Source organism: Erythrolamprus reginae, chromosome 5 (assembly GCF_031021105.1).
Source record: "Erythrolamprus reginae isolate rEryReg1 chromosome 5, rEryReg1.hap1, whole genome shotgun sequence".
NCBI classification, from domain to species: Eukaryota; Metazoa; Chordata; class Lepidosauria; order Squamata; family Dipsadidae; genus Erythrolamprus; species Erythrolamprus reginae.
The window spans coordinates 14,125,461-14,141,740 of record NC_091954.1 but is presented as its reverse complement, the minus strand read 5'-3'; the positions used below and the strand labels follow the sequence as shown (position 1 = coordinate 14,141,740).

Below are 16,280 nucleotides of genomic sequence, written 5' to 3'. Positions count from 1 at the left end.
CCCTGAGTCTAAGGAGAAGGGCGGCATAAAAATTGAATAAATAAATATAAATAAATAAATAAATGGCCAGAATACAGTATTATATTTCCCCAAAGGTGAAATGGAGAAATATGCTATTCATAAAGGCAGAAAGCAGCCCCAACAATTTCCAGCAGTCTTTAGATGGATATTTTGTGCCCATCCAGCCTGTTCACAAACAAAACACTTTCAGCTCCAATTGATGGGATTAAAATTTAACCAAATTTTAAGAACAGGACATGATTTTTAGGATATAATACAATTAACCACCAACATTAGAATAGTAAAAGACACCAGGCTCAGTGCATTGCACAATTTACTGCAGTATTTCAGAACCCTATAAAAATCCATGTACCCATCAAACCAATTTGTCAGCTGTCTCAGAACTATGTGCTGTTGTTGGTTCTACTATCAATAAAAAGATCTTTATTTTATTTTATCCTTATTCCAATTAAAGTGGGCAGACTTCCAGGGAGGTGGAAGCCCCTTGTCCCCTTAAAGGCCTTTTGGAACCGAAGAAAGCAGAATCCTGGTTGCACTCTGAGCTGTAGCTCGAAGGTCAATTTGTCTTAGTCACCTTGAGGGGGCATCAGCATTGTTAAAAAGCTTTTCTTGTTATTGGGAATAAGAAACATAGAAACAGAAGATTGATGGCAGAAAAAGACCTCATGGTCCATCTAGTTTGCCCTTATACTATTTCCTGTATTTTATCCTAGGATGGATATATGTTTATCCCAGGCATGTTTAAATTCAGTGACTGTGGATTTACCAACCACGTCTGCTGGAAGTTTGTTCCAAGCATCTACTACTCTACAATCAAATAATATTTTATCACGTTGCTTCTAATCTTTCCCACAACTATCCTCAGATTGTGCCCCCTTGTTCACTTTCCTATTAAAACACTTCCCTCCTGAACTTTATTTAACCCTTGAACATATTTAAATGTTTCAGTCATGTCCCCCCTTTCCCCTCTGTCCTCCAGAGTATACAGATTGAGTTCATTAAGTCTTTCCTGATAAGTTTTATGCTTAAGATCTTCCACCGTTTTTGTAGCCCGTCTTTGTACCTATTCAATTTTATCAATATCTTTTTGTAGGTGAGGTCTCCAGAACTGAACACAGTATTCTAAATGTGGTCTCACCAGTGCTCTATACAGCGGGATCACAATCTCCCTCCCACAATCTTCCTGCTTGACTGCACTTTTCACCCATTTTGAGACTGTCAGAAATCACTACCCCTAAATCCTTCGCTTCTGAAGTTTTTGCTGACATAGAACTGCCAATGCAATACTCAGATTGAGGATTCCTTTTCCCCAAGTGCATTATTTTACATTTGGAAACATTAAAGTGCAGTTTCCATTGCTTTGACCACTTATCTAGTAAAGCTAAATCATTTGCCATATTACAGACACCTCCAGGAATATCAACCCTATTGCACACTTTAGAGTCATCGGCAGAAGAAAACAGCATCTGAAAAACATACAACATTTACTGTCACATATTATCACCAGGCGGGGGTTTCCGCTACCGCCACTACCGGTGCACTGGGTGCGCAGATTTGGGTTTTCGGCATGTGCATGTGTATCCCAGCGAGATTTTGCTACTGTGCGTGTGCAGGAAGCAAAATCTTGCAGGCAGATGTGTGTGCGTGCACGCCAGAGACCCAAAGCTGCGTGTGCTGCTCCAGTTTTACTATTGGTGCGGTGTCCTCATCCATATAGGTAGGAACCCACTACATTATTACTGCAGCAAGAATCGCATACGCCCAATATCGGAAGGACACCAAAACTCCACTGGAAAACATGTTGATGGACAAAATATATAGGCGTGCAGAGATGGATATGTTGATTATTGAACTCAAAGGACAAAATAATTCGGATTACTATGAAATATGGATTAAATGATATGTGACTGGACTAAAAAAAAAAGGAAAGACTGTGAGACAACATGAGATGAAGACAATGATATGAGACATGTAAACATATGAAATATTGTATATTAACAAATAATAATGTATGAAATTGGATGTAAATCTGTACTAAAATAACATGATGTTTAAAGACAAAAACCAATAAAAAATTAGAAAACGCTTTAAAAATTCCTCAGGAAAAATGACAAAAAGCATCTGCTGCTGTTACTCCTTTGGCCAAAGGCAAGGACGGACCCAGCCTATAAAAGGGCAAGTATGTTCCCTCTTTCTCTCTCTTTCTCTCTCTCCAGGATCAAGAAACTCGGAAGTAGACGCTCCAGCGGGGGCCTGGGAACCAATCTTAACGGGCATGTCTACATTTCTTTGGTCTCCCTACTTCTACTTTGCTCAAAAAACCCCGGTTCTGGCGGAAGCCGGAAGCCGCGCGCCGGAAGCCAGCGTCAGCTGGAGGGGGCGGGATCAGTGGAGAGGGAAGGGGGGACGGAGGCGCTCGTGGGGGGCCATTTTAGTGCTTGCGCGGCGGCGACGGCAGCAACATCGGGCAGTCAAGCGGAGGTGGCGGAGCTTTCAAGCCGAGCCCTTTCCGGGGAGGCGGCAGGAACGGTGGTGCCGCCCCCTCCCCGTTTCCCTCCTCTGCGCCCGGGGAGCGGCTTGGGAGCCCCGGTTACCCGCCAGGGTCGCCCCGTCGCCTTAAGCAGCGAAGCCCCCGCTGCCGCTTTTGCCCGGTCCTCCGTAGCGGGTGGTGGGCAAGAGCCGCGTTTGAACCGGGAGCCCTCTTAGGAGCCTACGCCGCCTGCTTGCTTCCTCTCGTTTGTTCCACCGCGCGGCCCGGCCGTGCGCCTGCCGCCTCCTCCTCCTCCCTCCCTCCCCCAAGCGCGTGTGCACGCGTGTCAGTGTGAATGCGTGACTCTCCGCTGGCCGCTTTCCTTCCGGGAGGGCCGAAGCTGTTGCCACCGCCGGAGACTTGGCGCCAAGTTCCCCAGAGAGTTTTCCCGGGGAGACGCGGAGAGGCGGGTCCGGGCGGCCGGGAACCGAACTGGAGCGAACTCCCCCGGGCTCTTCTTTTTTTCCGCGTGTCTTCGGGGCGGGTCCGCCGCGGGATGGGCCTCTAGGCTTTCTGGGCGAACAATGGCCTTCGAAGGGGGCGCCGCCAACTCCCCGCGCCTGCCCGCTTTTCCCGGGGCTCCTTCAAGCGCGCCTCCCCGCCTGGGCGCCGGCTGGTGGTAGGTCGGCATCCGGCGAGTCGAGGGGCGTCCGGGGCTTTTCTCCCGCCTGGCTCCGGGCTTTCCGTGGGGCTTGTGTCTGTGTGTGGAGCTCCCGGCGTGGAAAAGGCAGCAGCCGCGACGATACAGGTTGTCCTCCTGGAGCCGCCTGGCTGCGTCTGCCGGGGAAGCCGCGCGGCCGGCCGCCTTTTGCCGCTTTCCTTGCCTGCTGCTGCTGCTGCTCGGCTGGGGGTGATGGAACTCATGTTCGCCGAGTGGGAAGACGGGGAGAGGTTCTCCTTCGAGGACTCGGACCGCTTCGAGGAAGACTCGCTTTGCTCCTTCATCTCTGAGGCGGAGAGCCTGTGCCAGAACTGGAGAGGATGGCGGAAACAGTCAGCCGGACCCAACTCCCCCACCGTCAAAATGAAAGGTGAAGAAAGAGGACGCTTGAAGCGCCAACAACCCCTTAGGGTCAAGTCAGGGGTAGCCAAAGTTGGCTCTTCTATGACATGTGGACTTCAACTCCCAGAATTCCTGAGCTGGCATGATTGGCTCAGGAATTCTGGGAGTTGAAGTCCACAAGTCATAGAAGAGCCAGCCTGGCCTACCCCTGCCCATAATGGCCACTTTAAGATTTGGGGACTTCAACTCCCAGAATTCTCCAGACAGCTAATTGGGAAGTCCTAGAAATGCTTTGTAACTTCCTCCTGGATGGGAGTAACAGAAGCAAAGTGGGTGTGTGGGGTCTCTAACCCCACACTTTGCCACAATGTTTTGAGCTCTAAGCACACAGTGCTTATAAGCAGCATCCTGAATTATAGGAAGTGAGCTTTCCGTAATCTCCATTGCCCTCGCCACTCTCTGTATGGACTTTCTATCTGAGGCAATGCTGCCACCAAGCCAAGTTACTGATTCACTACTGTCACCAAACCAAACATCTCTGCTTTTGGTATTGATAAATCTAGACTATGCTGGCTGGAGAATTCTGGGAGTTGAAGTCCACAAGTGGCCAAGTTTGAGGATCCTTGCCTTAGGAGGATGGTGGGAGAGTTGGGATAAGTTTCTGTGAGTAACCATAGTTGAGGAAGGTGGTTGCAATAGCAAGAAATGGTCCATGCACATGTGAATAGATTTCTACTTGTTAACTAGAACCAGATAAAACCTGAGGAGCTCAGGTGCTCCTAAGCTGCTCTTCCTCAGCTTTCATCATCTTTACCCATGCTGGGGTTTGTAGCATTTTACTGTCTAGCATATTTATCCAAAGTTTTCCTTTAAAGAAAGTTCTGGATTCCTTGGTTTGGCTCATTTTCCCTCAGGGGTTTAATTAGTATGTTATATTGCCTGGTTCAAATTAGATTTAGATGTATTATTAGAGTTGGAAAGGGACCTTTTAGGTCACCCAGTCCACCCCCCCCCCCCAGCAGTAGTTCCTATACCATTTGAGACAAATTGTTGGAACACTCACAACCTCTGTTACACTGGTTGATCGCTCTCACGGTTGAATCTCTCCTTGATCAGCTTCCATCCATTATTCCTTGTTTGGCCTTCTGGTGCCATAGACACAACCTGACCCTTTTAATTACATTATTGTATTATTATTATATTATTACAGAGAGGGAACATAAACATGATATAATATATCGTGACTTAAGTAGTTGAACTATTTACCTGTAGGTAAAAAATATCCTTGGGTGAGTTGCAACTTAAGACTACCAACAAAGCATAGCATTTGTTCATCTTAACAGCAATTTACCATATAGTTTGTCTGGGTTCAGAATCTGAGGAGGGTTGGGGCCTCCATGGGATACTGTTGTTGTGTGTATTGGAAAGTTGAAGAAACATCCTGGATGAAGGAAGCAACAAACTATTTTTGCATTGTTGCCGAGCAAAATGCACGGATGTGTTTTTGACATCAGCTGGGATTAACCTTGGCTTTATTTTAAAACCAGCTGTTCTTGTTTCTGTTGAAATTAAATGAATAACTTTAGCTGCTCTAAACGTAAGTTTGATATCAATAGTAGAAGCACGCATGGGTTGGAATAAAAGTGCATCTGTACACTATAAGAATTTGTATGCCCTTTGATCCATAAACAAAACTGTAAAGTATATTTTCTGAAAAATAGTGTTTGGTAAAACGTTCACATTACTTTTGAACTGAGGTTTATTTATTTTAGGCTATTTTTGATTAGCAAACATGCAATCTCATGCAATGGAGGCATAACCTGCCTTTGCTCCCTGACATGCACAATAATTTTGTGCCTTCAAGTCAGTCTTAACTCCTGGCAACTGCCTGAACAAGTTCCTGCAGTTTTCTTGGCAACATACTTCAAGGGTTTTTTTCTTTGTCTTCCTAGGGCTGAGAGAGGGGAGTTGGCCCAAAATCACCCACAGAGCTTCATATCTAAACTAAGATTGGAACAGTCTTCCTGTTTTTTAGCTTACCTTTAATCATTATACCAAAGAAGTGGTAGAAATAGAAAGAAATACTTTGGTAGTGTTACAAGTATGTTTATATCTGTGTATTTGTGTATATACATAAATAAATAACTTCTATACGTATTTTATTAGTGGCAAGTGAAACTGACACTAATATTTTTGAATCTGATCTATAGGTCGTCAATGCAATAGCTGAGTAAGATGAAAGATCAGTTGTATGAGATTTAAATCGTGTGAGACTGTATCCTCTTAAAGCAGCAGATGCTGTTATTCTTAAAAACATTAAAGAAGATTGTGAATATGTCCAATCAGATTATTAAACATGCATTTTTGCAGGGATTGCCAATATGAAATGTTTTATTCAATTCCAATTTGTATGCCACTCAACTCCTTAAGGACTCTGGGTGGTGGAAATGAATTGAAACCTGGACAATTTAAATAAAATATTCCATTGTAATTTTATAATCCATTCCACTTCACTTACTTATTTTCTTCTCGAAGGGAAGTAGCTTTATAGTTGCTTAATTGCAGGATTTGAACATGTGTTGGAATGAGAAACTGCAAAAATAAAATATAGGATAAAAGTTAATTTTGAGAAAAGCCAGGATAGCACCAGTGTTCTTCAAGAGTTCTTCAGCTAAATTGCAATATTTAATGAGAGGGGAAAATTAAAAAGCAATCATACTATTTTCAGTTGACCCAGAACACTCTGTTATTGGAAATCCTTCCCACTTCAATATATTTTTAAACTCTTAATTTTTATTTCCTAAGTTATATTTAATGTTTTAACATCAGATATATTTTTAAATAATGGTTTTTTTAATGATAAAAATGTTGAAGTGTGCTGAAATAACTTTTCAAAAATATTATATCCAGGTATAATATATAAAATGATTAATTAATAGATGGCTTTGTTTGATTTTAAATTGAATTGTTATTAGCATATAGAATCATGAATCTATGTTTGGATATAAATAGTAGTAGGAGCAGAGAAGTTTTGTACGCCAGTAATACTATATTATTTTATCTATCAGATTTGTTGTGTTATTTTACTCTGGCCACTCTCCAAAAGAAAGCACAATTAAATTGCTCCAGTGAAAAAATTTGCTGCCAGTGGAACTTTGCCTATATTATTTCTATGATGGTATAAGAGTCAACAAGTGCTTAGCTTTGCACCAAATAATAAAGCTCTTTGTATGTTAAGAGGACTGAAGTAGTTGAAAGCCTTATTAGGAATGCATATTTATAGTATATCTTGAGTCTAAAATACTCACTTGAGAATCGCAGCAAAAAATAGCAGAGAAATATTTATCTTCCAAAAATTATTTTCAAAAATTTATATGGGGAATGGAAAATATAGTTGCCTCCAGGCTAGATGAGTGATATATACAAGGGATAAATACATAAATAAAAATACACAGAAGGAATTGCTACCTTAATGACAAGGTGGTGACCACAGCAATGATAGCTTAATTTCCCTAAACTACTTGGGTTAAATGTCTAAATGACTGTAATATCTGACACAATTTGACTGCTTTTTGACATGATCCTAAGAGTGAAAGTCCCAGAAGTGCCTTTCAAAAGGCAACTGAGCTTTCTTTGTTTGTTCCTTGAAGCCTTTGCTTCTTTAGAAGTGAAGGGTATTCGAAAAGAAAGGAAGCCTAGTTGCCTTTTGAAAAAAACTTTGGGACAATCATGACATGGATGGAGATTCTCAGTCATCCAGGTCATGGTTGTCCAACGAAAAGCTCATCGAAGAAGCTTTTTCAGTTTGCTGGGCACATAACTCTTTCAGATCAATCAATTGCCAATTAATGAAATCTGTATTATTGATACACCATGACACTTAAAATGTGTTCCTTTATCCAAGCAAGTATCCCCACTATAATTTCAGAAAGGCTAAAAGCAGAAATATCACTTAGAAATTGTTCTGCCGGCGTGTTTCAACCGCCTTTAATTACAGGGTAATTAGTCCAGGAAGACACACACCACACGATAAAAGGAAAACCCAAAAGTTTTTATAAACAGAAAAACAGAAACAGCTCCCTTTTTAAATGTCAAAGGGATTTTCTGGTACACACAAGGCACAGGTTAGATGCAATCCAATTGCTCACCCAATAACTGGGAAATTGAGTCCAATTCTAAAGTCCAGAGAGTCCACACACAATCTTGAACAGCACAAAACCACGATCTTGACGAAACAATGAATCAGATAAACTGCCATGAGGCTAAAACACCAAGATGCACTTTTATCTGTAGCACTAATTACAGCAGCTCCACCCAACCACAGGTGGCCTCGCTTTCTCTTGTAATAATCCTTCAATTGTTGTCTCCTATGCATCACTCTACGCATGCGTGGGTGTGTCATTAATTCTTGTTCAGAATCCAGGGATGATACAGATGATTGATCTCCTCCTGGGTTGTCTGCCAAACTCCTCCCCTCTTCCCTGTCACTCACACTTCCTTGGTCAGAGGAGGCTTCGTCGGCAGATTCCATCGGGAGCAAAACAGGCCTGCGGCATGTGGATGTCTCCCCCACATCCACGTGCACATTCCTTGGGGCAGGAGCTGGGCCAGAGCTAACCACAACAAGAAATAGTGCTAGAAATAACGTAGCAGCTGAAGGCGCTACCATATATTGCAAATATATTTCGAGCACTGTGCTGAACTGTTTTCTGTAAAAAACAAGTAGCCCAGCCCGACGTGTTAGAAAAACAGAACAGTATTTTGGGAGTGATTGAAAGGATATTTGAATATTTCAATAAATTTTATCTTGCTTTCGGCTAAAAGGAGTATAATTTCTATTATTAGGAGTATTATTTCTATCTTTTGTTGATAGAAATTTGCTCTACTGAGTTGGTGGTTTCTGATGGGTAACTTTATCAGATGGAGCAGTATAGGGAAGCACATGCTGAATAAAGTTTTGATATTAATATTGTCTACCACAACATTTGTTGATTCGATACTCTAGGGATATTTTCTTCGCGGGTTTTAAAACTGTGAAAAAAGTAGTGGTACATGAAATTGTGCTCATTTTGAAAGCAGATGAGAGCTTTGCACAATTCTCTTACCGCACATTGCTAAAAATTCTTCTTTACACCACAGAAAAAAAGAAGAGCTTGCAAATATTGAAATGGGACGATAAAGATGAGGATAACGCTAATAGTTCAAAAAGGAAAGAAAGCACTGGTAGCTATTGCTGAGAAGTCAAAAAGTTTTAGAAAGATATGCAAGAAGATCATAAGAGATCATCCAAGGGCATGGGGTGAGGTATCATCAGTACGCGGATGATACCTAGCTGTACATCTCCACCCCATGTCCAGTCAACGAAGCAATGGATGTGATGTGCCAGTGCCTGTAGGCTGTTGGGGTCTGGATAGGTGTCAACAGACTCAAACTCAACCCTGATAAGACGGAGTGGCTGTGGGTTTTGCCTCCCAGGGACAATTCCATCTGTCCATCCATCAACCTTGGGGGGGGGGGGAATCATTGATCCCCCCCAGAGAGGGTCCGCAACTTGGGCGTCCTCCTCGATCCACAACTCACATTAGAGAAACATCTTTCAGCTGTGGCGAGGGGGGCATTTGCCCAGGTTCGCCTGGTGCACCAGTTGCGGCCCTATCTGGACCGGGACTCACTGCTCACAGTCACTCATGCCCTCATCACCTCGAGGTTCGACTACTGTAATGCTCTCTACATGGGGCTACCTTTGAAGAGTGTTCGGAAATTTCAGATCGTGCAGAATGCAGCTGCGAGAGCAATCATGGGCTTCCCTAGGTATGCCCATGTTACACCAACACTCCGCAGTGTGCATTGGTTGCTGATCAGTTTCTGGTCACAATTCAAAGTGTTGGTTATGACTTATAAAGCCCTTCATGGCATCGGACCAGAATACCTCCGGGACCGCCTTCTGCCCCACGAATCCCAGCGACCAGTTAGGCCCCACAGAGTTGGCCTTCTTCGTAAGCTCCTTAAAACCCACCTCTGTTGTCAGGCATGGGGGAATTGAGATACTCCTTCCCCCCCAGGCCTATACAATTTATGCACGGTATGTTTGTGTGTATGTTTGGTTTTAATAAGGGTTTTTTAGTTATTTTAAATATTAGATTTGTCATACACTGTTTTATTATTGTTGTTAGCCCCCCTGAGTCTACAGAGAGGGGCGGCATACAAATCTAATGAATAAATAAATAAATTAATTAATAAGAATACAGTGATCCCTCGATTTTCGCAATCTCGTTCTTCGCGAAACGCTATATCGCGATTTTTCCCACCCGATGACGTCACTCTCTTCCTTCCTTTCTCATCTTTCTTTCTCTCTCTCTTTCTCTATCTTGCTTCTTCCTCTCTCACACTCTCTTCCTCCCTCTCTCATCTCTTTCTTTCCTTCTCTCTCTTTCTCTATCTCTCCCCCTCTTGCTGGCGGGCGGCGGGCGGTGGCATCAGCGAGGAAGACCCAGGGAGGGTTCCTTCGGCCGCCCAGCAGCTGATCTGCTCGGCAGCAGCAAGGAGCCGAATCGGGGTTTCCCCTTTGCGTGGGCGGCGGGGAAACCCCGATCTTCGTCTGCTCGCTGCTGCTGCGCTGCCGAGCAGATCAGCTGCTGGGCGGCCGAAGGAACCTTCCCTGGGTCTTCCCCACCGCCCACGCAAACTCCACCATCTGTGCATGCGCGGCTATGAAAAAAAGGGCGCGTATGCGCAGATGGTGTTTTTACTTCCGCAACCCTACATCGCGAAAAATCGATTATCGTGAGGGGTCTTGGAACGGAACCCTCGCGATAATCGAGAGATCACTGTAATGAATTGTTTGCAAAGGCATCACTAAGGCTTGTGAAACCTTGCAAAATAACCCATCTTGTTTCAGAGTAAGCACCGTTATGCAGTATGCAAAAAAAGAAGAAAGAAATAATCTGAAGATCCACTTGCTGTATCTTCATACCCTTCTATGTAGTCATTTTTCTACTATGTCAATACAGTGTTCCCTCGATTTTCGCGGGTTCAAACTTTGCGAATAGCCTATACCACGTTTTTTCAAAAAATATTAATTAAAAAATACTTTGCGTTTTTTCCCTATACCATGGTTTTTCCCGCCCGATGACATCATACGTGATTGCCAAATTAATAATTTTTGCAAATAAATAACAACAAAAATAATTATTCTTAATAAATAATTATGTTTATAAATATCAGGATCACTAAGTGTCTTATTCAATGGTGAGTGCCAGTAATAATGGTGAGTAAATGTTTGTTAAGGGAATGGGAAATGGTAATTTAGGGGTTTAAAGTGTTAAGGGAAGGCTTGTGATACTGTTCATAGCCAAAAATGGTGTTTTTACGTCCGCATCCCTACTTTGCGGAAATTCGACTTTCACGGGCGGTCTCAAAACGCATCCCCCGCGAAAATCGAGGGAACACTGTACATTGCTTCATACATTACTTTTTTTCTTTAAACTTCTTATTCTTGAGAATTTCAAGAGGTTTGTTCAAATACAACTTTCTTGTCTTCGCTCCACCAGTTCATTATTTCATGTGTATTACAGTGTGATTCTCATTTGCTTTCCCTGTCTGACCTACCTCAAATATTTCACCCTTTCCCCACCCCCCAATCTACATTCATTCATTACCCATTCATTCTAGTAGGGAAATCCAAAATTCAGGAGAAACAGACTTACTTATATGAACAATACATAATTTATCAAAGTGCTAGATTACAATGATATAATTTTTATTGATTATTCTATTTATGCTGTTTTTATAATATTTTCATGGTCCCTCCAACAGATATAAAGGACAATGGCATAGATTCGTTGCAAGGCAGTAATGGCCTACCCAATCAAAGCATTTTCTTGGCATATTCCCTATTTATCCAAGATTATTTGTAATCTCTGCTTTGCACATTGATAGGGAGACAAAGTTAAAAATGGAAGTCTGAAATCCAAAAATTGAGAAGGATGGAAAGTCTGTAAAGAAATGTGTTCAGAATTGACAAATGACATAAGTGTATAAATTCTAAGACATAAGAAGTACAGTGTTCCCTCGATTTTCACGGGGGATGCGTTCCGAGACCGCCCACGAAAGTTGAATTTCCGCGAAGTAGAGATGCGGAAGTAAATACACCATTTTTGGCTATGGACAGTATCACAAGCCATCCCTTAACACTTTAAACCCCTAAATTACCATTTCCCATTCCTTTAACAACCATTTACTCACCATTATTACTGGTACTCACCATTGAATAAGACACTTAGTGATCCTGATATTTATAAACATAATTATTTATTAACAATAATTATTTTTTTTGTTATTAATTTGCAAAAATTATTAGTTTGGCGAACGGGCAGGAAAAACCATGGTATAGAAAAAAACTGCGAAGTATTTTTAATTAATATTTTTTGAAAAAACGTGGTATAGGCTATTCGCGAAGTTTGAACCCGTGAAAATCGAGGTAACACTGTAGTACAAATTCTAAATCTAAATGATGTATGAAATGTATTGGGCTTGCATCATTCCCTATAGCTTTACTTTACTTTACTTTACTGATACAATAGTATCCGTAATTTCCTTTTGACAAATCTGGTGTTCAGAGCTATGTTAAGATGTACTGTAGTTCCAACTTTCATCGCATCTTGGACGCAAATTCTCTTTGTTATCCCCAAGGTCTGCTTCAATCATCTCTGCATATTCCAGTTCTTCCAGCGTGGCTACTTCTGGTCATGTAATTTCTGTAGGGGCTCTAAGTGGCTAGATTTATCCTCTGCTTTATATAGGAAACCTTGGTTTTCTACTTCATTTCTTTGCTTGGAGCTTGAATGTTCTATTGCAGCAAGCTCCTATTTATCTTTCTACTGAAAATGTGGTGTAGTAGGAGTTGTTTTTGTTTGGCTCTTGGCAAAAGGCCTTTTCGCGTGTGGTGCCTTGATAAGTGAGGTATGTATAGCAGCAATTGTGGCTACAGCGTATCTCCAAACAGCTGCTGTGCGCCTTGATTAGTTCATAGCTATCCATGTTGTCCAAATCATTTGGTAGGCCACTGATAGCAGGAAAGCAATTACGTGTGATTTGAAAACTCATATATACTGACTTCTCCCTTCTTTTAGACAGGATAGATGTTTTCAGAATTGTCCATTATTGACTGCTCAATCTTCCTGTTGTGTGACAACTTATTCCTTTCCACAGGAGCTGCTGAGATTGTTGGGGTTGTTTAAAAACACATTTTATAATTGATAAGATGCCAGTAATAGAAAAGAATGGAATCTTTTCTTTTATGTACACCGAGACCATATGCACAAATGCAAATAATAATAATAATAATAATAATAATAATAATAATAATAATAATTTGTTAGATTTGTATGCCGCCCCTCTCCGTAGACTCGGGGCGGCTCACAACAGTGATAAAGAACAATATGTATTGACAAATCTAATAATTTAAAATCTAAAATAACAATTGTACATTCAAAAAATCTAAAAACAAGGAACCCCAATATAAAAAACATACATACATCCTAGTGCGTCCAATCACACTTGGCCAATAAAATTCTATTCTATTTTATTCTATTCTATCTATTCTGACCCTCACTCCTTCCCCTCTTCCTTACCCCAGTTTAAATCCCATCAGTCGAACATTATGGTGCTTGATGAAGTGAGCTGCAGCTTGTGAGAGGTTATGCTTTTAAATTAAAGTTTAAAAAAATTGTTTGCACCATAGATAAACATACAACAGTCCTACAAACCTAACTAACTAGCCTGTTGAGCCTGAAAGCTAAAAATAAAATTTGCTATGTATTTCAGGGTGTTTCTTACCTCTGCTTAAAAAAAAAATCTGCCAGCAATAAGGAAAAAAATGATTTGGCTGACTTGTTTCACTTGTTCTCATTTATGCCCCTTGAAGCAGCACAACTTCATCTGTTTCAAAACTCCTCCCCTACTAGTTCATTGAATAACCTGGCCCTACCTTCTACCCTGGTATATCTACTTGAGAAGTACTACTACGGTACCATTGCCAGTCTTTTAGAAGATTACATCACCTGTCATTCTCTTAATCTGGGTCTGAGAATGGTAGAATTCCTATTATGTGTTCTGTCGGGCTCTCTGGTAGAATCCTCCCAAAAATTCACAGGTACAAATTTCAGACACACACACGTTTGAAAATTCAAAACAATGTTCTTTATAATGAAAATCCACTTAACCTATGCCCTCTTTTTGTATAGCAAAGAGCACTCGTCTCCAACCAAACTGGTAATTTGTACAAGTCCCTTATCAGTTCTGTGATACTTAGCTTGCAGTTGTGAGGCAATTCACAGTCCTTCTTTCACAAAGTGAAACACACTTTGCTCTGGTTTAGTTTCAAAGCAGGGAAAAATCAGCACACAAAAAGTCAAAGTCAGTAAAGCAGTCATGAAAAACAATGATCAGTTTCCACAATGGCCAAACCCACAGGCTGCTATTTATAGCAGCCTCACTAATGACCACAGCCCCACCCAACCACAGGGGGCCTCATTTTCTTTAATAATAATCTCTCAGTTGTTGTTGCCTATGCATCGCTCTCCGCATGCGTGGCTGTATCATTAACTCTTGTTCTGAATCCAAGGAGGAGCTAGATAATTGATCTCCTTCTGAGCTGTCTGCCACACTCTCCTCCTCCCTGTCACTCATGTCCTCTTGGTCAGAGGAGCCCTCATCAGCAGATTCCATTGGGGGGGGGGAAACAGGCCTTCAGCATGTGGATGTCTCCCCCACATCCACAGTCCTTGGGACAGGAGCAGGGCCAGAGCTAACCACAACATTATGTATGTTTCCTTTCCAGGGAAATGAAATGCAAAACTAGAAGGGAAGTTGAAATCATTTATATAATAGCAATAGCATTTAGGCATATATGCCACTTCACAGTGCTTTACAGCCCTCTCTAAACGGTTTACAGAGAGTAAGCCTATTGCCCCCAACAATCTGTGTCTTCATTTTACTGACCTTGGAAGGATGGAAGGCTGAGTCAACCTTGAGGCTACTGAGATTCGATCTGCCAAACTGCTGGCAGCCGGTGATCAGCAGTAGTGGCTTGTAGTTTCGCACTCTAACCACTGCACCACCGAGGCTCTTTCCATGCATGTTCCTAAGGTGGAAAAGAGTACCAAGTCCTACAGAACCCCATAAAACAGCAGGCGAGGGCTGGATCTCCCCCCCTCCTATCAACATTGACAGAGTGGCCGCAGAAAAAGGAAGTGAACCAGGATAGCACAAGGCCTCCCACTCCCATTCCCCCGAAGCCGCGCCAGGAGAATACCACGGTTGATGGAATTGAAAGCTGCCATTGTACTATTATAGCATTGGTTTTTAGCAAGTGGTTTATTGAAGACAAAAGGAACTAATCAATACTTCTCTTGACGTCTTAATCTTTATGAACAGTAGGGCTGCTGCTTATAGTTTCTTGGAAAATAGTAAAAACTTATTTTACGTTTATTATTATTATTATTATTATTATTATTATTATTATTATTATTATTTATTAAATTTGTATGCCGCCCCTAGTTTAGAAAAGTCATGATAGGTTTTTTTCCCTTAGTTCTTAATGATATAATTTACAGAATTCAGATACAGTGATACCTTGTCTTACAAACTTAATTGGTTCCGGGACGAGGTTCTTAAGGTGAAAAGTTTGTAAGACGAAACAATATTTTCCATAGGAATCAATGGAAAAGTGATTAATGCGTGCAAGCCCAAAATTCACCCCTTTTGCCAGCCGAAGCGCCCATTTTGGCGCTGATGGGATTTCCCTGAGGCTCCCCTCCATGGGAAACCCCACCTCCGGACTTCCGTTGCCAGCGAAGCACCCGTTTTTGCACTGCTGGGATTCCCCTGCAGCATCACAAAAACACGGAAGTCCAGAGGTGGTGTTTCCCACGGAGGGGAGTCTCAGGGAAATCCCAGCAGCGCAAAAACGGGTGCTTCGCTGGCAACGGAAGTCTGGAGGTGGGGCATCCCAGAAGCGGCGGTGGGTTTGTAAGGTGAAAATAGTTTGTAAGAAGGGGCAAAGAAATCTTAAATCCCGGGTTTGTATCTCGAAAAGTTTATATGACGAGGCGTTTGTAAGACGAGGTATCACTGTAATTTGCCCAATACTCTTCATCCCTTTAGATGGATCGGTGATTCCCTTGGTGGAACTCTCAGCAAAGCAGGTGGCATTTCACATTCCATTTGAAGTAGTGGAAAAAGTCTACCCACCTGTGCCGGAGCAACTGCAGCTTCGCATTGCCTTTTGGAGCTTCCCAGAGAATGAAGAAGACATCAGGTATTATCCCTTTACAATTTTCTTATAATGGACTTTGTTGTCACTTCTTACAAAAAAAAGAAGTAAGCTTTTTGGTTTTTCCAACCTCACGTTTTGTGTGGAAAACAAATTGGTTCATTAATTAAATGAATTGAACATAATGAAACATCTGAAATTTGAATTTAATAAGTTGAAATAAAGGAAATTTTACACCCAGGAGACAAAAAGCTTTTGATACACACCTTCTATGGTGAACAGTTATGCTGTAAGCTGTCCAAAGTTCTTTGAAATGAGATGGGCGGCCAATTTAATAAATAAACAGTGTTAATCTCTATCTTTTTAAAGGACATACTATTTAATCAGGATTTAGACTTATGTTACTATTTTAATCTCTACTGATGCAGAGGGCCTATTTGAATGACCAGGAA

The 16,280-nt window shown here is 41.8% G+C and overlaps 1 protein-coding gene across 4 annotated transcripts in view; it reads left to right on the top strand.

Annotated features, from left to right (window-relative positions):
* Nucleotides 1-2,410: 2,410 nt before the first annotated feature.
* The window catches only part of ZSWIM8 (zinc finger SWIM-type containing 8), a 113,940-nt gene continuing 100,070 nt past the window's right edge, over nt 2,411-16,280 (top strand). For 2 of the 4 annotated variants that reach the window (XM_070752099.1, XM_070752098.1), the window contains exons 1-2: nt 2,411-3,582; nt 15,720-15,873. In XM_070752099.1, coding sequence (XP_070608200.1) covers nt 3,405-3,582; nt 15,720-15,873 — 332 coding nt within the window. In that variant the 5' untranslated portion in view covers nt 2,411-3,404. The remainder of the gene's footprint in view (nt 3,583-15,719; nt 15,874-16,280) is intronic. The other 2 variants (XM_070752097.1, XM_070752096.1) reach the window with 1 other exon arrangement.